This window comes from Chiroxiphia lanceolata, chromosome 1, assembly GCF_009829145.1.
Source record: "Chiroxiphia lanceolata isolate bChiLan1 chromosome 1, bChiLan1.pri, whole genome shotgun sequence".
In the NCBI taxonomy this organism is placed as follows: Eukaryota; Metazoa; Chordata; class Aves; order Passeriformes; family Pipridae; genus Chiroxiphia; species Chiroxiphia lanceolata.
Genome location: NC_045637.1, coordinates 35139501 through 35167200, shown reverse-complemented (window position 1 = coordinate 35167200; position 27700 = coordinate 35139501). Strand labels below are relative to the sequence as shown.

Below are 27700 nucleotides of genomic sequence, written 5' to 3'. Positions count from 1 at the left end.
GAAAAAAGACTACCCAAACACTTTAATGTCTGTAATAATTCAGATAGAAATTAGATGCTGTTTCCTGTATTCTGTATTATCTCTCTCTTGCATGGATGCACGCTTTCTTATTCTCCTGAAAAATGTCATACTAGCTGTGAAGTATGACGGAAGGGTATCTTCTGTTTTAAGAGGCTTTTCTGCCTGAAACCACAAGGAATGGTTAAAAAAAGCTGAAAGCAACATCATTTTCAAATAGATTTGTTGGCAAACAGTTGCTGGCCTCCTGACTAAGGCAGTGTGCTGTTTCAAACTTTACTGAAGGTGATGAAAAGCAGTACTCATTTCATAGGAGAAAAAAGGATTCATGAGTTTAATGCTAGGACATAGGTAAAGAGCGTGATCACTTGAAATGCACACCTATGCCTTTACCAAGACAATCCAACATCTATATATGCTCTCAGTATAGATGGTAATATTCTTTCAACAAGCTTGTAACAAACAAATTTTTGACAGCCTTAACTTTAATGTCAGGTGATGCTCCTCTGGTTACAGTTATGAGAAATGCCCATACAAAATGAGGAGTGCACATGAACTTGCTTACCCTTGATAAAAAGAAGGCTGTTTTATGTTAGCCACCTCTTATAAAATTTCTGTCCATACAAAGAGTGGAAACTCTTAGCTTCTTATTGTGTATTGGGTATTTACATGAAGCATCCTTTCTTTTTCCTCTTTTCCCAGCTCCCCGCAATATTCAATGAATGAAATCAATGTATTCATGCCCCAGATTTCTCTATAGTGGCTAGTACAATATACTTATCAAGCTCTTTTGTTGGCTTCTGGAGGAGCTGTTTTCTGGGGCAGAAATGATGAGGTCTTTCAGCTGTGTTGGAGCCTTTTTAAATGGATCTTTCCACCTTTCATAGTCTGTTTTATTTCAGACACTCTGATAGTTTAGTACTCAGAACTGCAGGCTGTGAGGCTGATTTAATAGCCAGTTGCTGCAGGTCCTGTTCGTCTTCATTGCTGGCTGCCCATTCCCGGTGTCCTTATTCCAGAACTGGTAGTTGTGTCATACCACGGTTACCCAGTTTGGGAATATGAAATACAAGAAAAGAAGTCTGCAAAGAAGTGAAAAATATTCAGTTGACTGAGCTCAGTGGGTCACTATGTGGTCTGATGAGGAGCATGACAGTGACTTGGGACAGAAAATGTACGTGGCCAGAGAATGTACGTGGCCAGAGGGGAAGGAGGTAAGCACAACTGTGTTTTTCTCCAGTAGCAAGCTGCTAAATGGGCATAAGTGATCTGCAAAGCTTATGTGCTGAAGTTAGCTTCATATGGATCTTGCCTTTTAAAGGTGCAGTTCTCCACAGGTTGGGAGAATGTCATGGAGCCCAGCCCAGTCGATTCTGTGAAGGAGCAGAAGAGGGAATTGAATAATTAGGGAGGATGGCTGAACAAATTAGGAGGAAGCAGACCGTATGAATGCACTGAGCCTGAAAGTGAGAAGGGATAGGAATGGGAAGAGGGTGGGATGACAAAGATTAATGCTACATTGCCAACATGTTCTTTTTCCTTTTTCTTTTCTATTTTTCTTCTTATAATCTTCAGTGAAATAGTTACCTGGCGTCTGTACTTTCTTTTTCTAAGGAAAGGTTCGAGTGCTTGTAGTTGCTAAGAATATAACCGAAGGGTGAGAATCACAGGACAAATATGAGAAAATATAACTTCTTATCATCTAAAGAATATGCATGTTTTGCAGTGTCTGACTCATACTTCTGGTACTTGTTCTTGTCTATACTGCTTGGGCTACATTTGCTGGGGAGTTAAAGTACTTATCACTACTATTAACGCTGTGCCATGAACTTCATCAAGAAGGAGTTACACTCCAATTTGACAGGCATTGAGCCTCTGCTGACATTTGTATGAGTGGATAAGTAAACTGATGATTGTGAAATATTTCTCTGGTCATGTATCTATCTCAAAAAAAAGGAATTCTGAATGGTAAGTTTTGGTGCACTAGTGCAGAAAAGCTGTTCTGTATTGTTGATAACAGAATTTGTCCTAGAAGCCTAAGTAAGTCAAAGCAGTCGCTTCTGGAGACATGGGAGATGGTTCACAGAACTGAACAGGGAGGGTGGTTTCAGCTGTAGTTGACCTTGAAGAGAACCTGTGGAAGCAATTATGCACAGGGCATTTTGGAAGAAAAGAAGTTTATGTAACAGATTCTGTGATAGTTTTGTAGAGATGGAATTGGGGGGCACTTATGTAAATAAGGATACAGTTTCTTTTGAAGGAGAAGAAAAGAGAGAGATGGCATAAGATTCCTGGATTTCTGACTGGGTGTACTGAGATTTCTCAGGCTGAAATGTGTATATGTGCATGTGCATGAGCTCTGAAATATTGGGACACACCTAATAATTCCATGTGTGCTGGACAGAGATCCTGTATAAGTGTGGCAGGTGTTGTGTGTTCCTGTTCAGACACATTGTATTAACTGCACATGTCCACTGCAGTTTGGTATGAAACACTCAATACACTACACCCAACGTGACCTGGAAATTCATCTTCCTAAGCAGTCTGAAGAATCTTGTCCTTCCTACCTAATGAGGGTAAAGCAGAGATGTCCAGGAAAACAGAAGCTGAGGAGAAAACCAAGGTTTGCAGATGCAAGCAGGTGTGCCGTTATGAACCAACACCCGTAATTGTGCTGAGGATGAACTCTTCACAGGATTAACCTCAGAAAAATGACAGGCTGCAACTCACTGAGTATCTTCTTAAGACACATACTTTTGCATGATGTAGAGCCTCCAGGAAAAAAATAAAAAGGTGTTTCAGAGCTCCTCCTAAGTGTGCTATGGTTCAGAATAATGCCATTAGATAGTAATACCTGTAGTCTAATACAAAGTGTGAGATAGTGAAACTATTTGGAGACAAAGACTTATCAGTATGGAACAAAGAGGAGATAGACACAAATAGAAGACTAAGTTGCTGGAGTAACAGATTTAATCTTGATTTCTTACTCTGTGAAGGAGGAATACCTGAAAGAAAAAGCAGGAAAGAAGAAGGAGCAAAGGTAAATAAGAAACTCAAGAGAATTTATTTTATTCTATGTTTCCCTGTGATTATAGAAAAAAAAGATTAGAAGAATGAAGTTAGCCAGAATGAAGATCCAGTTAATATTTACTTAAACACTGAAGAAAAAGATAAGAGTTCAGGAGAGGAAATAAAATATACAGTAGTTGGGATACTGAAATGGTAGTCAGTTATCTGGCTGCTGCTCCTACTTCTGCTGCTGCTGTCCTGCTGCATTATCATGTATTATTCTGTGCTTGTGTTTCCCCTTTCTTTGTCTTGTTTTTCTGCACAGAGCCTGCAAACCACTTTGGGTCCTACAGTCTTCACATGGTTTAGGAGTTTTCACAGCACAGAATTATGGTCCTTCTGCTTTCTCTTCTTTCTTTGTGCTACCTCAGTGTCTGGTAGTGCTTTTAATCCCTTTAATTGGTGCCACACAATAAAAAAAAAATTGATTTCTTCCCTGCTTAGTGTGGTGGTTCAGAGCACGGACAAGTCTCAAGGCTGCAGTGTGATCAGTGTGATCACATTGTGTTCCCGCAGGGAGCCCTGCTGCAGTTGGTGAGACCCTGATTTACAAGAGGAAGGCCCTCACTCGTAACCAGGCAGATTTAGTCTAATATTAAATAAACAGCAATCAAATCATCAGAAAGCTTTAATAGGGCAGTCGCTGTCAGGGCTGGGAAGTTACTTTGCAGTGTCAGAAACAAACTAAAACATACACCGGTGACTCACAGGCATTGTTTTCTAAATAAAAAGCGTAAGAAAATGAGACTAATAATGCTTTGGCTGTTATTAAAAATAGCTCTACAACCCAAAAACCTGTCACATCTTCTAAAATTTCCCAGATCTCAGCTTCTAGAAATAAAGTGATTTTTAGTTGCCTAAACCATTGCAGTCTTGATGGTAGAAGTGTCTGATAAGAAATGATGGGCCTAACTCCAGTTCTATGTACAATTCAATTATTTGTCCTTAAAAATTACCATTACTACCCATAGAAAGTTTTAAATTGTTAGTACAGTAGTATTTCCTTAAATATCCACTTAAGGCACTAGCTTTCTTGCAAAATATAGTCCTTCAGTCCTTTGTTTTGAAAACCTAAACCAGAGGATAGCTCATGGATGTTGCAAGTCATGTCTCTGGTAGGTCAGTGAGGGCATGGTGACTAAACCTGCACTGACAATTTACATGAAGAAGACAATCAAAGTGCAAATGACAGGTAAAACTGGTATATTTCTAAAAACTATGTGTTGAAGTTACTTTGTTTGGCCTAGAAAGTGTTATTACTAAGTTAATTCATAGGATGTAATTATTAGAACTTGTATTTTTTTATGAATTCTTTTTTCATGCTATTTTTTCTTTTGGGAAAATATATATTCATTAGCTTATATTTTTGGTACACAGAGACCAATAATATTTTTTTAATTTCATACTTATGCTTTTCATTATGTAAAAATGGCATTAATATTGCCATCATATAGTGTCCAACATCCTCTCATTTCAGAGGCTTTTTTTGCAGCTTGGTATTGACATTTTCAACTGCAATTTAAAGCTAGCACAAGAGAGGTTTTTCACATTACTTACTTAGGTGAGGATTTTTTGAGGACTTGGGCATGCAAGTAAGTTTTTAATGAAACAAATAAGCAGTAATGTATGTGACAAATCATGAAGGTAAACTATATACTTTGTTCATCTTTTTTTCAGTAGCTTTACATATGAATCTGCATTTGAATGAATATAATTTTCAGCCATAAGTTCTGTTATCATACTGAGAGGTAGAAAAGAAAAAGTTCAAAAATAGGATTAACAGCAGGTGGGTCACTTATACTTCAGCTTAAGTGTTCATATTTTGTGCTTGTCCTCAGGATGAATGCTGCCTTAAATTTCTTCATAATGACACATTGATGAGCAGATATGAGTAGGTCTGAGAATGCAAAATTTATAGCAATCATTTTTGGATAGGGTTTGTCAGCAATGTACGACTTAGGGCTGGGTGGAAATATATATTTTTTTTAATTCTTGTTGAAAAACAGCTCCTTTAAATCTTTGGGTCTGATAATTTGACATATTTTGTTAAAGCACCAGATTTTTGTGATGAGTTGATTAACTGAACTTGCTCATTTGGCTGAATTGCTTGATGGAAATTATAGTTTGGATGTCTGTTAAGCTCCTACAGGCTCTCTCGATTGTACTACAAAAATGCTTGAATGGTATTTTCCATGACTAGTTATGCAGTGGTTTTGTCTAATATTTGAGCATTTGAAAATTTACTCTAGTATTACACAAAATGGGATCTCGCCATTCTCGTAAGTCCTTATAATAATAGGTACCGTGATAATCAAGAGGTACCACCATCTTGGAGCATCTCTTTGTCCTGCTTTCAGTGGAATATTGGGTGTATTTCTTCTGGATTTCTGTAATATCAAAAGACTCCATGAGCCTGATATATGTCAATAATATAATATATATGTATAAATATTGGTAGAAAAGCATATTGCTTTCTATGCCTCCCACCAGCTAGATGATTTTTGTGTTCGATCCATTACTTAAGGATTATTTTCATATTTTATACAAAAACTATTATTCAAATAATTCAAAAATTATTCAAATAATGACATTCGAGTCAGGCTGAACAAGTGTTACAGAATGTGTTTTTAAAGGTCTGTGTGATTACTGTGATATGTATAAAAATGAACCACAGTAAGTTTGTATGAGCAATTATACACAAAACTTTCAGGTGTTTGTGGTGTGGTTTGTTTTTTTTTTGCTTTAAAGCCTACTTTTATTGACATAGGAAATGAGATGTGAAAAACAAACATGAAATTTATCCAAATTAAAAATGCAGAGGACAAAACCCAGTTATGTGTTGTTTTAGTCCAGGGGACAGTTACAGCCCCAGCCTGAAACTGTCTGCAGTGTTGGTACAACTGTGTAGTGCTGAGTGTGTAGAACTATGCATTTGGCATTAGACCATCTCTTCTGTTAAACATGTGCCTGGGTGTACTCTAATATCTATCATATATTCTCAAGAAAGTTTGGTGTTTTTCCTCATAGAGTTCAATAGACTCACTGTTTTTTTACTTCTGCTCATCAGTTGTCTTTTGCTGAAGTTATCTTTTCTGGGCATGACTATAGGACATCCAGCCTCTGAGAAGGAAGTGTCTTGTCTGAAGCAAGTCTTCCAGTGACTCTTTCTGTGCAGAAGTTGTATGGGAATCTGTTCTTCCTCATAGTTCTCCAGAGGAATGGACATGCTTTGCAATACACCGGTTCTGGAAGTATGGCAGTAGAGTGAGATGCTTTTATCTTCTCTGATAGTGATCTAATCTTTCTCTGTCGTTTGTAACATCACTTATTTAATTGCAATTGTACACTGGTTAAAGGTATTTTTTGGCTCTGTGATTCTAGTAGCCAAACCTGGGTGAAAAAAAGAGCATTCAAGTTACAGTTCTATACAGTATGTTGTAGTTGTGTTTCGGTGTAGGGAATTGATGTTTGGATGTGGAAATAACTTAATGCAGGACTGTCTTGATACAAGTGTTTAGATTGAATTTTTGATGTTACATACTACAGGATTAAAATACAGTATTTCTTATATGAACAAAGCTAAATATTATTTAGATATCCATGCTATTCTTCATATAACTATTGAATTATGTCTGTCATTTTTATCTCTTTCCACGCCTTCTAGGGAATATGGTTATGTCTTTTTCGCATTTCAAGATGTGCAAAAGGAATATAATAGGTTATCCTTCCTATATGTAGTTAGATCAATTATCTTCTAAAAACCTCTGCCATCTTTATATTGCATTTTCACCTGCTGGCTGCAACAAGAAAAAGGTACACTACTGGTAGAAATTGTAGACATACTGCAAACAAGAACTTCTGCCTGAAGAGTTTTGGGTCTTATTTCAAGGCAGCACAAAACCAGTAAATGAGGTAAGCAAGTAAATCTGTGGAGGGGATCTTGGAGCATGCATTTTCAGCAGATAACCTTGGTACCTCCTTTGCAAGAGTAGGTTTTGCTTTGTAGGAGCAGTCAGCTGGGCCGCATGTTGTTTGCCTTCAGCAGGCTGTGTCGTCTCCTGGGCTCAGACCTCAGCCTTGCCAGATCATTGTGTGTTGAAACCTTGGCACGTGAAGGGCCTGCTTCTCAGGAGAATCTCAGATGGCAGCCTGGGGGTTGTTCTGCAAGTCTGAGCCACTTTTAGAGACAGTAACTATAACTTCTCAAGGCTCTGGCAGAGCAATGAACCTCGAAGTGCCACTGGGAAGCAGTTTGGGAATCCCAGAGGGTGGCTTCAGACATGTAGAACATGGGTACCTCTGCACTCAGTGTTAACATTTCCTTCCCCTAGCGATTTTGCTACTGTGTCTCTCATACCTGATCCTTCATGGTTCATGCTGCGTTGTAAACTTGAATACTTCAAGCCTGTACTGTTCAGATCAAAATGGACATCTGCATGTCTTTTTCCCCAATTTTCTTCTTTTAGTCTGACTATGATGGGGTCATCATTCTCAGAAATTTCTTTACCTTGAGCAGCAGAAGTATCTATTTTAACTTGACTTGAAACAAAGAGATTATCCATGAAGACAGAGAATGTTAGAAATCTTTCAGAACTTTGAAAAAAGTATCATTAAAGTTTCTCTATCATCTTGCTGACTGATGAGGAAAATCATACAAGTGATTTTGGCTTATCTGATGGATGATAAAAAGTCCATATGGAACCAATCAGAGCTGGATTTTGTTTCCTATTGAACTGGAATTATTAAGGTGTCTTCCCAGTTGGGGCTGAACATAGATTCAGGTATGCTGATATCCATTATTAGAAATGAAATAGTTGCTAGTATCGTGGTAGAATTTAATAGATGGTAGTACACAAAATGCAGGAAGATCTATATTATAGAAACAAATTGGTCAATACTTCTTTTTTATTAGTTAACCTAGTTATTTAGATACCTATTACAATACTATTAATTCATGCACTTATAATCAAATTTTTTTATATCTGTGGACTGATAGCAAAAGATTCCTGTATTCTTGCATTTAAAGAGACTAATTCTTTTCATTCCAATTTCATTGTGGGTTTTGCTTTTTTTTCCAAATGGCAAAGGTCAAATGTATGTGTAATTAGGAAGAAGCTTCATCTACATTTAAATGAACACAGGTTAAAAAAACTGCTACTATAAAAGTGTTACTTGTAATAGTTAAAAGATTTTTATAGTTTCTACTTGCAGTTAGAAAAGCAGAGTATGAGCAGTGTTGAACCAAACTGAACAAGACTGAATGTTCTCAAAGGTGTTTGAGAGCTTGCAGATGGTCTGCAGTGGTGATTGTTCTGACAAGATACTGTGCATGGGTTTTTACCTGTGACAAGCAAATCAGTGTGACATTTCCTGTGAGGGGAAAAGAGAATGCAAGTAGCTTTAGGTCAATCAAGCAACTGCTTATTTGTGGAACAACTTCTTTGTCTTCTTAAAATGCTATTTCAAAAACACTCCTTAGTCTTGTTTAAGGAGTTTCAGCTACAATTACAGAATATAAATTCTACAGATGTAAAATAAGTCTTTGTATTTTGCTGTGGTGAAAATTAATTTCCAGATTTTTCTATGGCAACAAATTCTGACCTTTCCAGTTCAGGAGCCTCTGTTGTATTGGTGCATATTAAATATTTAGATCTGTTTAAAAAGCTGATTACAACATTGATATGAAGTCTTAAGAGACCAAGTCAATCTCTCACACGTAAATAAAAGGAAATTAAGATGCGTATCTGAAAAGATATTACTCTATTCAAAGTGTATGTATAGAACTTGTAATTAGACTGCATATTACCAGCTGTTGTTTAGTTGCTGTACTAAAGGAACATCTCCAAATGACATGACTTAAGTAAATTCTAACAATCAGGGCGCATCTCTTAATTTCTTTGGCATTTGTTTAGTGATCATTACCTGAGCAAACTTAGGGTAGCAGCTTAAGTCAAGATAATTAAATCTGTGTTAGAACTTCCCTGCCTTGGACTCTGGTAACTCACATTCTCTATTTTGTGTCACTGTAGTTGCTGGTTATTATTGAAGTTCCATGTGAATAGTTTAAAAATTCTTGGTCAAGATTAAAAAAATATGAAAACTATTTTTATAATAAATTTAATGCATAGAAGTTAAACAGAATATTTGTTAACTTTGGCTACGCACATTGGGCAGTAGAAATTTTTAAAACATCATCTCCTATTTGTTCATATTTGTTTTCCTGTATAACTTGAGTAAATATAATCCCGTAGGAATGCAAAGCTATTTGTCTCCTTTTTTCGTTGAGGATACGATCCAAGCCATTATGTGCATTTAGTTACAAGCCAAATTGCTGAAATTTCCGTGGAGTCTGGGATTTGTTAGTCACATTGTTAGGACTGAACACTGCGTGGGTAGTACTATGTGTCTATCTAGAAACCCCACATACTATGAGCTTATCCATAGTACTGAATGCCAAAGTACAAAGCAATGTCTGAAATATTAGCTAGGTCTCAAGTGTCAAGCTAGAGTTAAAAGCAGGTGTTACTGTGCAGTTTTTCAGAGGTAATCTTAGAAATTATAAAATTATCTTTACTTGCATTGTGAATTTATTTGGAGTATGGTTTAGTCCTAAGCTTTTTTGAAGTTAGCTTTTTTTTTTCCAGTTTCTCGTGCTCTTAGCAGGACTTTGGCAGCTGCCACAACCTAGGAGTTCATGGGAGGCATGGAAGGCAGTTACTCTCTAGTGCAAGAATAGTAGATTTATGCTGCCTCAAAGCACTTTGTGGGTCTCTACAAAAATGTAGTCTTTTTAGTCACTTGTATGTGCTTTATGTGTACAATAGGTGGAAGAGTAGTAGTGAGCATGTAAAATGGAGAGAAAAGCACAGAACCAGGCTATCAAACTTGTGGCTCTAAAGTTTGCTGTAAAACTTGATTTGACAGGGCTTTCTTTGAGGCCATGCCACTGTTGGTGGAATAAGCCCCAGTGCACACCTTGTAGTTATCAGTACAGTGAAGCGAGCAGGGGGATTAGGGGGTGTTTCAGGCAATGGCTGGGGCAAGTGTCCACCTTGCTTATGACTTTAGATAGGACTAGTACTTTCACTAGCATTGCACTAAATAATTGCTTGCTGCATAACTCCAGATTTAGATCCTCTGTCTTCTGCTGGAAATATTAACAATTGAAATCTGAGATTTTAAGTAGTAAGAATGACACTTTTAATTCCTAGACCAAATTTATCAATGTCATACTTCTGGTATTGTGCCCCATCCAGCTGTGGTGGGTGGGAATGAATAAGCGGCTGGTGGGTGCTTAGCTGCTAGCTGAGGTCAACCAACCTGGGGTAGCCACAAAAATACCTGCTGCTTTAGTTTTTAGTATTACCCTGCCTCAGAAAAAAAAAATTCTGTCAGAAGGTTGAACCTAAGTGAGTGAAGTTTAAACTGGAAATATGATGAGATTATTTTTTTTTTTTAACAGTTGCAGTAATGAATCAGTGAACATGGTGGAACAAGTGACTTCACCTTAGACCTTGAAATTGGAATAAGATTACTTCAGCTGATCAGAGAAAGATCAGCTCCAGCCTGTTGAGTTAGCTTTTAGGTAAGACAGTGATGTGCAGTCAGTGTTGTTTTATGGCTGTAATTTTAGTCCAGGTTGCAATAGTCTTTCCTAGCCTTTATCTATAAGTATTCCTTTTGATGTAAATCCTACAGACGAGCAGTTTTCATTTTCTTTTGGCTGAACTGTGAAGTGCATAGCCTTCGGGGTAGATTTCCAGTGGTTGATAGAGTGGATTAAAACTGAGGAAGATTTCTGAATTACGCTTCCGGGAAACCTTACAGTGTTTCTGCAATAACCTGAACTACCTTCATTTGATAAATCTGTGCTGAGTTCAGATAATGGTGTGGTAGGCATAATTTCACAAGCATGAGATTGTTATGCAGAGATACAGGCCTACAGAAAGAAGTGTAAGCTATCATAGAAAATCTTCATGATTTGAAAACTACGGAAGAAGACGTGATAACAGTTGCCATGCTTGGCATATCTGAGAGCATATCTTTAACCTTTTCTTCTTTTACTGGAATTAGTTGATGTTTTAGAGTAACCTAGTAGCAGTGACTTCCCTTTTGACAGCATTCTTGTCTGGGATGCTTGAATGAGAGAAAGGAAATATTTTAATAATAAAACCAAAGATCAAAGGTGTTTGAAGCTATTTTGTGAACTCAGAAGCGGTGTAATATATTTGGGACAAATATATTTGAAATATTAAGAATAAGATAAGAGGGGAAAAAACCCTCAAAGGATAAGTAAGTGAAAAGATATAGCAAGAGGTTCAGGTAGGTGTTACATGCTATAATGTGTGTGGAGGAGTTGAATAAACTGTCATGAGCTTACTCAGTGAAACTTTGGAATTGTCCATCAGACCTCATCTATGCAAAAGGTTTCTAATTAGGTTGCTAATTAAGATCAATGATGCATATTGTATAAACTATCACATACATGAGTTGGAATTATATCAAATAGGGCTAGTTCATCCAAGTCAAGGAACTGACTTGCAAAGGGTTTGTAGTGTAATGAGTATACTGTTTCCATTCTGCTCTCCAGGCTCTCCCTGAAAATTGGTTACTAACATAGCCCCAAAAATTGGTCTTCTGTTATTGAATTGGTACAGATATATAGTAGATGAACATTTAAGAAACAGCAGTGAGTAGTGTTGAGGGTTTGAAAAAAAATAAAGAATTGGTTAAAAATTTTTCAGTCAGTTCCAGGTAAAAGTGTGAATATTTTCACGAGAAAGCTGAATAGGACAACTAATACTATAGAAGTTTGCTCTCAACTGTTATTCTACCATGGTTAGTTTGAAACAACTATTATGGTATAGGCATGTGAATTGTGTTTAAGAGGAAATTTGCTTAGGGTCGAGTACTTTATTTTATAGGGAGATGTGGTGATCATTTTATGAACACTTGAAATATATTGAAGTCCACTTTGTTTATAATCTATAATGTGATTTTACTACTTTTAGTTCTAAATTGCTTGAGAAGATTTGAAGCCTAGCTATTTAAAAAAAAAAAAAAAAGGATGGTGATATTTTTCATTTATTTCCATAGAAAACAATCTTTTCTGGCAGAAGTAGTATTTACCTTCCTGCACTCATTTGAGAATTTCAGACTCTTAATTTAAGCAGTAAGAATAATGTTGAAATATACTTCTAAAACCTTTTGTTTCCTTGCTGTGTTACTGCAGAAATCAGAAAGGAATTCTGAAGGAAAAAGTGTCAATCACAAAAAATTTATTAAACCTACTTTCCTTCCGCAAGTTTTCTCTCAATTTTATATCTTCCTTGTTTATTTACAGCCTGTAGGAAGTGATTAGGAAGCCTAAATGTAGATATTTTCTAAGTGTCCAAGCTCCACTGTAGTGTGTGTGTATGTGTGTGTATATATATATATATATATATATATATATATATATATGCAGTCAGTGGAACCAGGAGAGCAATTCTTCTTATCCTTATCCTAAGTGGACATACACATTGACTAGTCAACTGGAAGCCCTCTAGCCTCTCTTGACTTCTTTATTAGCAAGATCACCATTGACATCACTGTGAAGACTTGCTGTATTTAATTGACTTAATTTGGAAATGCATGCCATCCAAACCTCAGCCACCTAGTCTGTTTGGCTGGGAGAGAGAGACAGACATCTTCTGAGGGCAATTCACTCTATCTACTTTAAGCGTCTAAACCGTGACAAAAGAGTATAATAGAGCCAAAATCTGTGCATGCTGTACCATAGTCTGTAGAAGTCTCTGCAGTTAAAATGCGCCATTGTTGTGTAGTTACTGTTACCAATTACAGGGCAAGATAGAATGTCTCTTAATTAACTTAATAACCTGATAGGTACGTTTAGACATAGCTAATTAGGACTTTCTTGTAATTGGGCCCATGATTAATAGTCTGTGAAGACTGTTTCATTTGTATTAAATGCATGGACAGTCACAAGGAAATTAAAATTTGAGCCTTCATTGAATAACTAATAGAGGACCTCAGGACAGTACAATAACAAAAGATTATTCTCTTTATAAAGAATTAATATATTAAGCTGCTACTTTAGACCTGGTTTTTTTTGTTTTGTTTTTTTTTTTTCCAAGATCCTTTGCAGCCTCATCAATGTGTGTGCATGAATCTCTCTTGGAAACATCCACAAATGGACTTGTACAAGTTTTTGTTTTGGGTTTTTTTAATACAGTCTATATAACATAGTTTAGTAAAACTAAATGTAAGAACATATGAAGTTACAGAAGAAAGTAGAAATGATTTGCACAATGCAAGGTTAAATTCTTGAAGGAGTTAACTGACAGAGCTTACATCATCTTGCCATTCTTTCTCATTCTACCCTCAGTCAAGGCAGAACCAAATTTGGAGCAATATAATGGGGAAGCAGCAGAAACTAATGTATTCACCCTAGTCTGTAGTAACCATGGAAGTTCCCTTTCACTCCTTTTCTGTTCTCCAGTGTGTCTCGTGGGTGCACAGGGATTTCATAATTACTGACATCTGAACAGGCTTCCTCACTTGTTACACAGTTGGAAGGAAGAGACTGAGAGGAGTCCTATTGATAGCAAAGACAAAAGGACATGTAGTGAAAGGAAGACATAGCAGTGGAAAGAAGATAGGAGGAGAGAGATTATGGGTAGTGAACAGTTCATTTGGCAACATGGACACCCAGTCTGCCCTGGCTTTTTATTTATTGTTATAAGGCACACTGTGCACAGAAGAAAATAGTTTTCTTACTTGAATTGTAGAACACTTAGAAATTTCAGCCAGAAATGCAAAAAGCATAATTAATATTTCTAAGAGATATATAAGTGTTTTGCATTTCTGTTTTCATGCATAATTGAAACTTATCTGATGATTTTTTCATCAAGGAATGATTCTCAGTTTCAATGATCTTGTGCCGTTTTCATTCTGCTCTTAATGCAGAGGCGTCTTCACTGAGAATAGTTGGTCTTTTCCCTTTTCTTTTTCTTGTGAAACCTTGCCTACTTAGCACATTGTGAGTCAGATCAGACTGCTGCTAACCAAAAAGGAATTTTATTTTTGTACTTTGTACACTTTAGCTTTTCTTATTTAATACATTCACTTTTGTCATGTTTTTTTGAAACATTTCAAATGTGTAAGAGTATATTTAGAGTACCATGTAGTATGTTATTCCTGCTGTCTATTAAGATGTCATCCAAGCAACAGATGAGATCATCAAATAAACTTTGGGTAATTTAATCAGAAGTTTAAATTAGTTTTACTAGTAAATGGTGATAAAATGAGAATACCCCTTAATAGGCATTTATAATCTGTAATGTCTTTTCACCTTCACTGAAGTATATGTTTTTACTTGAAAATGAGCCGAGTGCTCACTAAGTACAGTTACTGCCTGTCTGAAGCTTGCTTTTTTTTTTTTTTTTTTTTTTTTTTTTTTTTTTTTTGTGTGTGTGTGTTTTGGTTTTATTTTTCTTTCTCTTGCCCCTTCCACCCCTCCTCCTCATGACATAACCAAGCAACAGTCAGATAACATATTTCCATGTAATCGCCAATTTGACGGGGATTACAAAAGTCTCAAAGGAAGCATGAACTTGAAGAGCACATGTTGGGGGCTGTGCAGATGGAGTTAGGTCCCTTGATGAACTGGGTGGCAGAAATTGGTAGAAGGGCGGTAGTGAGGGTCATGGAGTTGTGATCTTACTTCTGGGATCTCTCACTGTGTGTGTGGGAGAAGGATATGGAAGAGAGATGACACCTCCTGTATGTGAATGTGGATTTACACAGCTATTCTGATGCTACCCTAGCCTCATCTCCTCGGATGGTAAGATTGACGGGGAGATAGACAACAGGTTGGCAAAGGCATACAGTGCTTTCGGAAAACTCCACAAAAGAGTATGGCGTAATAAACACTTGAAGAAAAGCACCAAGATCAGTGTTTACAAAGCCATAGTGTTGTCTACTCTCTTGTATGGTTCCGAATCATGGGTCATCTACCGCCACCACCTGCGTCTCCTAGAACGCTTCCATCAGCGCTGCCTCCGTACAATCTTAAACATCCACTGGTCAGATTTTGTGACCAATACATCTGTTCTTGAGCAAGCAGCAGTCACAAGTGTAGAGGCCATGCTGATGAGAACACAGCTGCGTTGGGCAGGGCACGTCTCCAGGATGAAGGACCACCGCCTCCCTAAGATCTTGCTCTATGGTGAACTTGCCACTGGCTACCGCAAGAGAGGAGCCCCGAAGAAAAGATACAAGGACTCCCTGAAACAACATCTCAGCCTTGGCCTTATTGATCACCATAATTGGTCCACTCTGGCCTCAAATCGGGAGGCCTGGAGACACAGCATCTATAACGCTGCGGAAGCCTTTGAGAACACACGCAGGATCACTCTCGAGGAGAAAAGGCAACGCAGGAAGAACCGTGTCTTGCGGAATACACCATCTAAGGAGTCTTTCTGTTGTGCCTTTTGCAACCGGATATGTCTGTCACGTATTGGCCTCATAAGTCACCAACGTGCCTGTAACAAATGTGGATAAAGCCTTCCCAAATCTTCGTTCGCGAAGCTCAGCCATGAAATGATACTACCCTCACTGCTTTTGTTATTTGTTCTTTGCACGTTCTCCAGAGTTCAGGAACTCCATGAAAAGTGGTAAATTGGAGACCACTTTCAAACCTTGCTTGGAGCACCTCGAGAAGCAGATCCCTAAGAGCTTCTTTTCTCCCCTTTTGCAATGGAATACTTGCAGTAAAGAGCTTTGTCTTTCTTTAATGGCATGGTTTGTAATCTGAGTCATATTTGGGTTCATTTTAAGTTGCATTTACTTTTAATGACAGTTCTGAAAGTGCTTGAGGCAAATCAGTTTGAGGATTATTACACAGAAAAAGTAGTATTTTTTTGAACTGCATACTCTTTTCAGTTTATGAGGATTCCAGCAGTTACTTCCTTTTTTTTTTTTTTTTCACTGTAGATGTAAAGGATTGGTACAACACGTTTGTTACTCCAGATAGGTAAAAGTAGCCTATATCTACAGTTCTTTAAACTTTTCTAACTGCTATCACAGAAAAGGACTGTTTATTCTCTGGGACAGTGCAGATCGTTATATCACTGAGGTCTTATCAATATGTTTACAGTAGATAAAAAAAGTGGTCCTTTTGTATAGGATCCAATTTCACATCACCTCAAATAGAACTTTTTTTTGCTACTTTGTACGATTATGTTTTTTATTTTTATTACAAGGTCTCAGAATGAGGTAAAGAATCCTGTAAGCAGTTTTAATTTATTAGATCTCTTTATGTTAATTAAAGACCATTCCTTCCTGTTACAACCAAGTCAGTTACAAAGACAACAACCAAGTAGCCTTTGTCTTACATTGACATGTAGGCATTCTAAAATTTTTATTTTTGTGTACTAACGTTTTTAGTGCTACATTAGTTTTGTAATGTATTATTTGTAAGTTGTCACCCCTGCATGTCTTTAAAAATTTAATTGAATCAGTGCATGTATCTCAGTTCTCATAATCTTGTTTTTCTTAATCTAAGATAGAAAAATAACTTTCAAACCATGATTCTGAGAAATTATTTAAATTACAAGTCAGCTATTACAGATTAGCACTTTTCCATTGGTAATAGGATCCTCAGTGGAATTCCTGCAGCTATGGTGGTCCATTCTAAGGACTAGATTACATCTTTCCATTGTCTCTAGTTCTTTCCATAGTCACTAGTTCTGTTTGGCAGGGAAAGAAAGAAAGGGTTGCTGTTAGTGTTGCCAAGCAACCAAAATATGAATTACTCTGATTTCTGGATTTTTCTTGTATGATGTATATGAGAGGGTTTCTCCTACCTTAGTAAGAGACAGTCTAGATGAAGTTACTCTCCAGAGCTTTAAAAATTCTAAGATTAGTAAGTAGCTTAATTTCTCCCTGTGGAGTTCCATTTTGAAACCAAAGACACCTGGGGGTTTTTTGTTCCCTATAGATAGAGATCAAAAATCACATCACAGAAGATAACACCTTCACAAGACATGAGACTGGACATATTTTCTCCTTTTTGTTTTCTGAAATTAAATTTCTCTTTCTGAAATTGAAAGCTTGTTTTTGCTTTGTTTTCACTTATATGTAATTGTTTATGCCACTACTTGTATAAAAAGAATGGAAAGTCTTGGAGTGGACAAAGATAACTTGCTGTGCCTTAGTAATTCTGCCTGCTGTTATTCATGTTTACTGCTATTTGGAATACTCCTTTTGAAGTATTTTTTCCCAACACGCTTAACTGATGGTAATACTAAGTAACTGCTGGTATTTGAAAAATTATTTATTAAATTAAAATGTGTGGAAAAGGTGAAGTGAGGATAGACTTAAGTGTGTGTAGTTATGGTAAGATTTATGTTTGGGGGTAGGTGAAGAGAATAAATGCTCTGAATAACTTAGCTGGGTTTTTTTGTTGTTGTTGGTTTGTGGTTTTGTTTGGTTTTGTTTTCTTTCTGATTTTGTGGTACATTCCTGTAATTTTTTACTTCTGTGCAGCTTTTGTTGTTTTTCAGTGACAGTCACAAATTTCCTGTAGAACTATGTGGGTTTTGGGGTCGCCTCACCTGCCACATGAACAATTCATTTCCTCTCAGAGCATATGTGCAACACAGAGCCACAGCTTCTTTCTGGACTCCTAACGTGTTTTATGTGTAGGAAGCCAGGAAGAACCCCAGCAGCAGTATGGAGAGTGCTTCTCTTTCTGCAGCCGTGCAAGGCCAAGGTGTAAAACAGCAGTTGGGTAGTATCAGTGCATGGCATAGAAACTGCTTTCCTGTTGACATTGGTTTTGTATCTATGTCTGCAACAGTGAAATAAAATATTTGCTCGTGTCTATACAATTGTATTTTTGAGGACTCGCTTTAAAAAATATTTGCCTATTTGATCAGACCTTGGAGTTCCCAGATATGAATCCATATTCTAACCAGGTAATTGTTTCGTGTCTGTGTGAAATGAAAAATACATGAACCTTCCTGATACACCAATTTCCAAGGAGAAGAAACTTGAATGTATGGGTCAGGCAAGAGCTACTTGCTGCTCTGAAGAGGTGCTTGTTGTACATGGTTAAATGAACAGTATTCAGATTGTTTGGGGTAAATTTGAGCAGGTAGCAGGGACTAGATTTTTTTTTACCAAAATTCCAGTGGATAAGAGACTGTATAGGCTAATAACACTTCGGACATGAGTCTTTCATAGGGCAAAGCTAGCAGTAGTTTGAGGAGGTGGATGTTTCTAGCTGTTTTCTTCAAAGTTGAAAACAGTTTTCCTTCATAAATGCTCATTTACTTTTGGTAAATACAAGATTAGTTTAGGTGCAATATCTCCCTAATTTTTTGTTTTGTTTTAATTTTCTAAAGGAGTTGATGACCAAACTGATAACAGAGACACCTGACCAGCCAATCCCATTTCTAATTGATCATCTTCAGTCCAAACAGGGGAACCGCCATCAGCTTCAGAGAACGTTGTCTGGCTCTGCTGCCCTTTGGGCAGAGAGTGAAACATCAGGTATGTTCTGTGTGCTGGAAGGAGCTAGTCTCCTGTATAATTTTCCCACATTTTTGTCCATGATTTTCTGGGTGAACCTACTGAACATGTGCTACTCTATGGTTTTGAACATGCAGATTAAATCCGGTTTGTCCAGTAGATACTGAATTTAATACACATTACTGGCTATCACCTCAGCCTGTGTACATATGATGTGAGTACGGGTCATAGTTACAGAGTGGAAACAGTCCAGTTCTCAATGAGGAAGTATGTCCATATAGAAATTCCTTGGTTTTTTTGTTGTCCTCTTTGCTTTCACTTTCTCTTTTCTTTGTTTTCCTTTTCCCTCCTATGGTGTATTTGTGCCAGAGATTAACCTCTATTGGGGCATTTTCTTTAGTAATACGTGTTTTTAACGACCTGTCATTCCAACCCTTAATGAGAAGATGCTATGCTACTTTATGAATTCTAGTGTAATTTTGGATTGCAGATATTCTGAATCTGCTTTGATTGTAAAGTAGAAATCTTAACTTTGATATTCTGGTAAAAACTACTATTACAATGTTAGTTTTGTGTTTAAAAATTGACTGTTTCAGACTATAGTAGAGCTTAAATAGTTGCTGGCTGATAGTCAAAATGTTAGTTGACTGACAAATCAATTTTTTATTTATATCAAATATACGATTTTAAACATAGGTGGTAAAACTTAAGAAAATAAATGGACATTAGGGACTTCTTCATAACAAAAAATAGACTTCTTTTTCATAAAAAACCTATTAATTTATTTCTAAATTTTGATATTTAGGAAATGGAATAAATATATTCAATTTAACAGAAATCAGAAAAAGAAGAAGAAAAAGAACTGTCTTTGGTTTCAACTGATAGACCTTGGTTTTTCTGGATTAATTGTTTATTAAGTCTTGGGAAAATGACCCTACAAATTTTACAACTATCTGATTTGATTATTTTAACAGAAAATAAAGGAACAAGAAGAGATTTTAGAAGTTATGATAAGCCTTGGCAGGTAAATGCAAAAAAGCCCAAAAAGTCGAAGAGCGACCTTGCTGTGTCCAACATTTCTCCACCATCACCGGAGTCCAAGTCATGTAAGAAGGCTTCACTACATTAATAATTTGTGGATACTTTCAAAACCATAGTATGTTTTTCTGTTGAATTAGGATTAAAATGGAAAGCAAACTATGAACAGTTGAGATGGCTGTATATGTGTTAGAAGATTTTGATTCTTACCTTACTCTTACTTGAATTCTGGATATTTTAAAATATCCTATGTTGTCATCTATAGATACAATAGAATTCTACATAGATGGTTTAAAAAATAGACTAATCTCTGGATGTCATGCACAATTTTATATTTGGGTACTAGTTATGATTTGATGTTTTCATTTGCAATGCAATTTTGCATGTGTAAAATCTGTTCTATTGATATCGGTCCTAATAACAGATTTTTTTCAGGGGGTCAGGCAATGCAAAACTATGAATTATGAACAGCTACTGTTCAAGGTATAGGGGCAGTATCAGCAGAACAGATGTACTGCTCTGAGAGTTGCTGGAGGAATCTAAATGTACACTGAAAGAAAAGGCGGATTAGAAATAGGGTAGCTGAAGAGAATATTGTCAATCACCTGTAAAATAGAAGTAGTAAAAATAGAAGCAACAAGCCTTAACAAAATATAATGCTTCCTGTGTACTAGCTATTGAAGAAATTTAATTTTTAAGCTTGATTCTTAATGTTAATTTTTTTCACAAATAAATATTTCTACAATATGCATATGTACATAAATATAGTTACACACATACAGAATTTTGTGTAGAAGATTTGTTCTCCAAAATAAGTTGCAAAAGGTTTTCTTCTGTTGACTATAGCTTTTTGAATTTTTGTAAGAACCAAATCTTTTTAATAACTGTGAGTGTGATTAGGTGGACCAGATGTGAACAGATGCATAGTATATGGCAGTAGAAAGCTTGCTTTCTTTCCTCTAAAAGCAAGATGGGGAAATCTAGACTTCAGTGGAGTCTAAGGAAAATCGCCCAGTGGCCTCACTAAGTCAAAATACAGCACAACAATGGGTAAAGTAAATCATTATAAGTTTATGCAATAGAGATAGTGTGCTTTTGGGTAATTAACAGTCTTGTATGGTTATGAAACCTTTTTGATTGAGAATAAATAACTGTAACAAGTGAAAATGCCTGTTACAGGTAGCTATGTCCCATAGTATAGCTTTTCTCAGTATTATTTTTTCTGGAAATGGAGTATTTGTCTTTGTTTCTTCTTCGAGAAATACATCCCCTGCTTCAAAAAGGGTCAAATTTCGTCATTAGTTCCACTGTACCTCTCAATGGGCATATGAATTTTTGAGTCAGTTCAAAAGAAGCACATGGATTTTAATTCACTTTCAAGAGTAAATAGAGATATTCAAATAAATGCTCACAGTCACTCATAATCTGTGTCTAATCTAACATATTTGCTGGATACCAGCAGTTTATGGAGATCCACTGTTAGAAACAGTGACCAAAGGTATTGTGAGTTGTTCCTGTCATCATACTGCATTCCTTTCCTTCCTCCCTGTGCTTGGTCTTCAGATTCATGCCCTGTCCTAAAGATCTGAAGTTCTCAGTCTTTATCCCAGATAGGGGTATGACATCATGTCTTTCCCTTTATTTGTGTGCCTACTATAAGTTTCGTGCTTGTTGAGTCCTTAGGTTGACCCAGGAGAGGGATAAAGAGGCAGCTGGACATTCTAAACTACCAGGTCTCATGTCAAAAAAGAAATATTTTATACATTCTTAATAAGACTGGGCTCAAGGATCTGTCCCTTTGAACTGATGGACACTTTAAAATGTTCTTCAGTTGGTCAGGTTTGCTCTCAAGCTACCCGAGTCCCTAAGTCTAGAAGCAGTGTGTAGGAGTGTAGCTTTACCTGTAACAGGAGTAGAATTAGGGTGTGCTTAATGCAACTGGGCATACATACGTACATGGCACTGCATGGGATAAATTCCGAGCACTGTGACTGGCAATGCAAATTCCATTTGGAAAATCTATCATTACTGGCACGTTTGAGGGACTGGTACCGAGACTAATTTCATTTAAAAGAATTTCTTAATGTCCTGGATGATGGGGTAGAATGTTCTTTAGGTTTGCAGGTGAGTCCAAATTGTGGGAAGTGGTTGATATTCTGGGTAGCAGGGCTGCTATTCACTTACAGGACTGAGGAATGGGCTGAGAGGAACCTCATGAAGTTCAACACAGGCAAATTCAAAATTCAGATTACTTCATCTTGGATGAAGTAACCCTGAGCAATAGTAAAAAATGGGAAATGAATGACTAGAAAGTACCTTTGCAGAAAAAGATGTGGTGTGCTGGTGGGCAAGAACTTGAATACGAACCAGCCTGTGGCTGGGTGCTCATGCAGTGCTGAAGGTGAGCTGCATACTAGGCTGCAGTAGCAAGAGTATAGCCAGCAGTGTTTGGTTTTCACTTTTGAAATGAAAGAAATAAAAGCTGAGGGGAGATTTCATTGTCACCATCAACTGCTCTGCTGGAGGATGGTATTTTAGTTGCCATCACAGAGGCTGGTTTCAGCCATGTGCCTTTTTGCCATATCTGCTTCTTATTTTCTGCCAACTAGATTAATACTGATGTTCTTTTGACCTTTTTTTCTGGGTTTATGGCAAAATCGGTGCGTACTGTGTGCCGCTTCAATTACGCAGATCAGCAGAAAGCAAACATGTTTATAAGCCATTTATTGCTCTATCCAAATGTGCATAGCATATTCCGTTTGTTTTGTGTCTTCTGCTTGTACCTCAAAACATTTTTGTGTGTCATTGTACATTTTTTTCCAAAGCCTCTCTGAAGAGCTAGTAGGGACTTGTCTGAGAAAGAGAATGTTTTCCATCTGATGAGACCTGAAGATTTACTCTCAGATTTGTGTTAAAAATAACAAACCCCCACTCCCAAGAACCTAAAAAGACCCTCCCAAAACTGCCAAAACAAGCCCAAAATTTAATGGAGTCCGTCAGCTGTATTATGTCTGTTGCCAAGTTTTTGTCTTATGACTGTCTTGTTCAAATGATCCTGAACTTATAAGTTTATTCAGAACTAAGAACTGTAATTTCATAGGAATCTTTGGAAACATCCAGATATTTGATTTATTTAATTAGGAAATCTTTTTTTCCTTCAACAGTGATGTTGACTGCAGTGTTCATGTTATTCCTGCAGAAATATCACTTCCTTATTCATTCAACTTTTTTGCTGAAAAGATTCCCCCAGTCCCTCTTCCTGCCTGTTATGATCTCAACTGTACCTGAAACACACAAATAAGAAGCCTTGATATCTACCTGAGACACACAAACAAGAAATCTTGATATCTAAGAGGTCTGACCACTTACTTGGTGTGTGTGCAAAACCAGAATTAAGGAAAAGCTGCTGCTGTTGTCTGGCAAGGAAGAAACTTGGAGCTATGGCTCTCTGTGTGTGTGTATAAATATACTTAATGAAATGTTTAGATAATCACATTCTGTATTTGAAGAAGAACAAATTCAGAAGTTTCAGAACAGTTTGTAGAACAGACTTCTTGCTTCCCAGTTAGACACTTTTAGGCAAAGTAAGTTGGTCTCTTCACCACCTCCATATTAAATCAGATCAGAGATCATTCACTCTGCTTCAGTTTAGCATTCTCACCACATCCCATTTGTGTTTGCAGTGTTGTGTACTTCTAGTTGCTCTTGGTCAGTCTAGAATTGTAGGCCATCATTCTCTTAGCCTCTTAATATCCAGATACTGTGAAAACCAGTTTGGCTATATTATCAAAGAACTCTAATCTGAATGCTATTATGAGATTTAAATACATGAATAATTTTATGCTCAATAATCATATACATAGTTTTGTTCTTTGAGCTGTAAGGTGATCATATAATGTATTAATGATATGTAGGATTTAATGAGCAACTAGTCTGATTCTGTCTGCAAATCATGTCTTGAAAAGACACATATGTGTAGATAAAACCAGTACTGATCTTGTACTATCATCCAGTGTAAAATAAAGGTGTACTGATTTGTGACAGAATTCACAACACTCCTGCAAAAGAATCTGATGTGCGTTTGTTGGCAGGGCACACTAGCAGAACATCAGAAATACCGGCAAGTGTGTCTTTCCAGTCTCCTAAGATGAGATGAGGAAATCTCAGCTCCACAAAGGGAAACCTTACATATTTCTATACAAAGGGCTACAATGTAGGTGTAATAAATTTTCTGAATTGTAGGCAAATAATTTCACGAGAAAGTGTTCTATAATATATAAATCTCTCAAATAACAGAGATGAGGTTGAGGTGGGTACTGTAATGAGGGATTTAAAATTACTAATATGACAACTTTGAGGAATGGGTGAGTATAATAAAAAAAATGAAGGTCAGAATATAATGAAAGGATTTTACTAAGTGTGTAGTGACATATGCACATAAATGATTTATGACGGGCTTTGTACATACCAAGGAGGATCATGTATTTGAAAAGATTTGAAAGAAGGGTCGTATGGGCTTTTTACAGTTCTACATGCTTCACACAAAGCCATCCAGTTGAAAATGACCAGTGCTTGTTGATCCTACAGTTGAGAAGATAACAAGTTTATACTTCAGAAACATCTGTAAGCAAGGAGAAAATGAACTTGAAAGGACAAACACGTGCCACATGATATAATTAAATAATTTCTAGTATCCATTCATTATTTGGAAGAGTAGCTAAGTAAGAAGAGCTGTGTTGTCTCTAGAAGTAATAAAAATTTCAGTCAGTTCTAATTGTTTAACTTTTCCGTCAGTTCTGGTTCAGTTATAGAATGAGCCAAACTCATTGTTGAAATAAATTCTATTGAAACTTAAAAATATTTCATGACAGCGTATCTGTTTTGGTACATTTTCACTGAAGTGCAAAATGATTCACTGAAACACAGCTGATAGATAATAAACCGCCATGCAAAGCAAATTTCCACCATGATTTTGACTGATTTCCTACCATCCATCTAGTGAGAAGCAGTCTAAGCTTCCTGTGATTGTAGGACATTTTTCTGAAACTAGGGACCAAATCACTGTGTCTTGAGCAAGTGTCTGTACCTTTCAAGGATGGAGTCTTGATACTCTCATTTTCCTGGTGTGAATTGGTCCATATACTTGGTAGTTTCTGATGCCGGAACTCCACAGCTGTAGAGTAGAACTTATGTCCTTATTTGTTTGTTTCATCCACCTTCTGTGCCATGACAAATTTTGCTTTAAGATCATGTGATTTCTCAAAAATTCGGTCCTTTTGTATTTTGAAAAATGTGTTTTGTTTCAAACTGACATGATATCAAATTCTAACTCTTAGGTTTGGTCATCTTTGTACATGGTTCTACTATATTAAATTGTTGCCTGTTTGTATTTTGGTGGTACTGTGAGATTTTTATGCTGTGGTGAGTTCAGTATAAACATGGAAAGAAAAGTCTGTCATACTGCGAGTGATGATGTAAAATATAGTTTTGGCACACTGAAGGGAGATGGTCAGATGTCTGAAAAAGCAGGCATAAAAGGAGCATATAACCTCAATGTAAAACAAAGGTGAGTGAAAATAGAGAGAATTTATAGAATTCCTTTTCTAGTTTACTAAATATTTATCTTTACAATTAGAAAAAGTTTAGAAAAAATACTAAGTGGAACATTTTGTAAATTAGAAAAAGGATGAGAAATACTGAAGTTGTGCTGTTTAATTTATATATGCTAGGATCTGTGAATGGAGTACATTTTTTCACACAAAAATTTACATAACTTTTAATTGACAGAACAGTTCCTAAACCAGAGAATGATAAAGTAGTAGTAGTAGTAGTAGTAGTAGTAGTTGGCATTTATAAGTATCAATAAAAATTTCAAGCTGCCCATCTGACTAGAGGGTATTCCTACTCTAATACCTGTATCTATTCACAAGAAGCCACTATGCCTCATTATTTCCATTGTCCTCAGAAGGAAATATATTACTTGTCTTTTTTGAACACAGAGCAGAATCAAACTCTGACATGATAACTTGCCTTTCTCTTCCCTCCTCCTTATTGAGAGTTCGTGAGTCCCTTTCCTCTTATTCTTATCACTGTAGGTCTTTTTTAATGTCTACTTTGTCTTCTGTCTTTGAGAATGTCTGTAATTGCAGTCTAATATATTAACTAATAGTTACCCAGGTTCCTGAATGGGTGTTAGAGATCAGGATGTACTGTGGTTTTCAGACTCTCATAGATGTCTGGTTTGAAGATGACATGGTTTATGTGGAATCATGTTCATTCTGAAAGAAGGACTTTAACATAACATTGTCCTATTTCTTTAGCAGAAAAAGATGACTATTGGTTTAACTTCTGCTTTCCCTATTGGTGTTGATTCAAAGTAGAGGAGAGTCTGTATTCACACAGAGGAAAGTCAACAATAAGGCAAATTTCATTAGCAATTTTTTAACACATTTTGTAACAGCTAGCAGTGATGTCTGAGGATAATTTCCCCATACCATCATAAAAGCACTCTGAAATTCCAAATTATCATATCACCTTTTTTTTGCACAATCTGTAGGAGTCCTTCTTAGTAAGTTTCCTTCTTAGCATGTAATGAAAACTAAGTTTGTAAGCATAAATTAGTTGACAGCTGTCAAAATAGTAAACAAAAATTTCAAAGCTGTCCAGGATGTATTGGACGTTATAGGGTTTTCTTCGAAGTTATTTTTAAGTGAGTAGTTAGCAACTACTGATAAATGCAACTGGTCCTTTCTAGTGGGAAGGTGGACTAGGCATCATCATCTTCACACCAGCATGTGCAGTTCTCAGCATGGGACTGCTATGTTTGGAGACCATCCAACAGTTGCGTTTGGTGGCAAAGGCAGCAGATTGCTTACTTCTGAACACTGGCAAAAAGAACATGTTAAACTGCAGTTCCAGAAACAGCACAGTTTTTGTTTTTATTTCTACAAATTGTTCAAAATGTACACAATATTCAATGCAGCTCTGTTCATTGTGCGTCCTACATATCTCAGACAATCCTTCTCTTTGTTGTAGGTAAAGTTAGCTCAGCAGTTGAGAAACTGTTATTTCAACATTAAATCAAAGGCCTTGGTAATAGATAAGAGCAGCTGACTGTAAGCTCAGGACTGTGCTACCCAAGGATTGAGTTTAAGTAGAGAAATAAAGATTACAGTCTGTACAGCATGAATGATAAGGACATATTTTGTTTCACTGTTTTTAATTAACTGTTATCTACACTTCATGATTTTTGGAATAAAAAAAAAGTATGTTGTTTTAAAAGCTGTATCTAAAATATTTCTTTTTTTCTTACTGATAAAATACCTGGCAAAGCCAAAAGTACCAATAACTCATTTTTGTTTTGACATTCTTCCTTATTGACCCCTAGGCCACACAGTTCTGTTTTATTGTAAATGAAGTGCATTCACATGCAGTAGTTTAAATACATTTTTATTGCATTAATTTTATTTTTTTTGTTATTGTTATTAATTATTCCTGTTTACCAATTAATTCAATGCCAAGAATCATCCCAAGAATGCATTTGTTCATAGATGTTTTCATTTTCACTTTACATTGACCAAAGAAAATATTTCCAACTGTTAAAATAGAAGATAATTAATTTCCACTCAAGGTACTTGAGTTTGTAAACTCATTGTGCAGCTTTTTTTCTACTGTAGGAGTCTGAACTACCAAATCTAAACTTCATCTATATATCTGTGTATATTTAGTGCCAAGGTCAATAGAGCATCCTAAATGGGATTGGAAGACAAAACCGGAGAACCATGATTTTGATGAACTAAATCATATTCTTCAAGAGAGCAAAAAACTTGGAAAAGCCCTTGAGAATCTGTCTCGCAGTAAGTTCACTGATTTTAGTTTTTTGATGTAACCATGCAGCCTGAATTATCATTTGGAAGTATATACCAGGAAGGTGTCTTCTGTTCAGTGAAGACCAGGTTCATTGACATCAGCAGTTACATTCCTGTTGATAAGGTTTACAGAATGTCTGAGAGAATTCAGTAGCCCTCCTGGAAACTGA

General features: G+C 36.5%; 1 protein-coding gene across 7 annotated transcripts in view; it reads left to right on the top strand.

The window, feature by feature from the left end:
* The window catches only part of C1H8orf34 (chromosome 1 C8orf34 homolog), a 149780-nt gene that overhangs the window by 6636 nt on the left and 115444 nt on the right, over positions 1-27700 (top strand). For 6 of the 7 annotated variants that reach the window (XR_004357191.1, XR_004357182.1, XR_004357193.1 and 3 more), the window contains exons 2-4: positions 18498-18645; positions 19599-19730; positions 27390-27518. Coding sequence is in view for 3 of the 7 variants with exons in the window: in XM_032688496.1 (XP_032544387.1) it covers positions 18498-18645; positions 19599-19730; positions 27390-27518 (409 nt within the window). In the remaining 4 variants the exon portion in view is untranslated. The remainder of the gene's footprint in view (positions 1-18497; positions 18646-19598; positions 19731-27389; positions 27519-27700) is intronic. The other variant, XR_004357197.1, reaches the window with a different exon arrangement.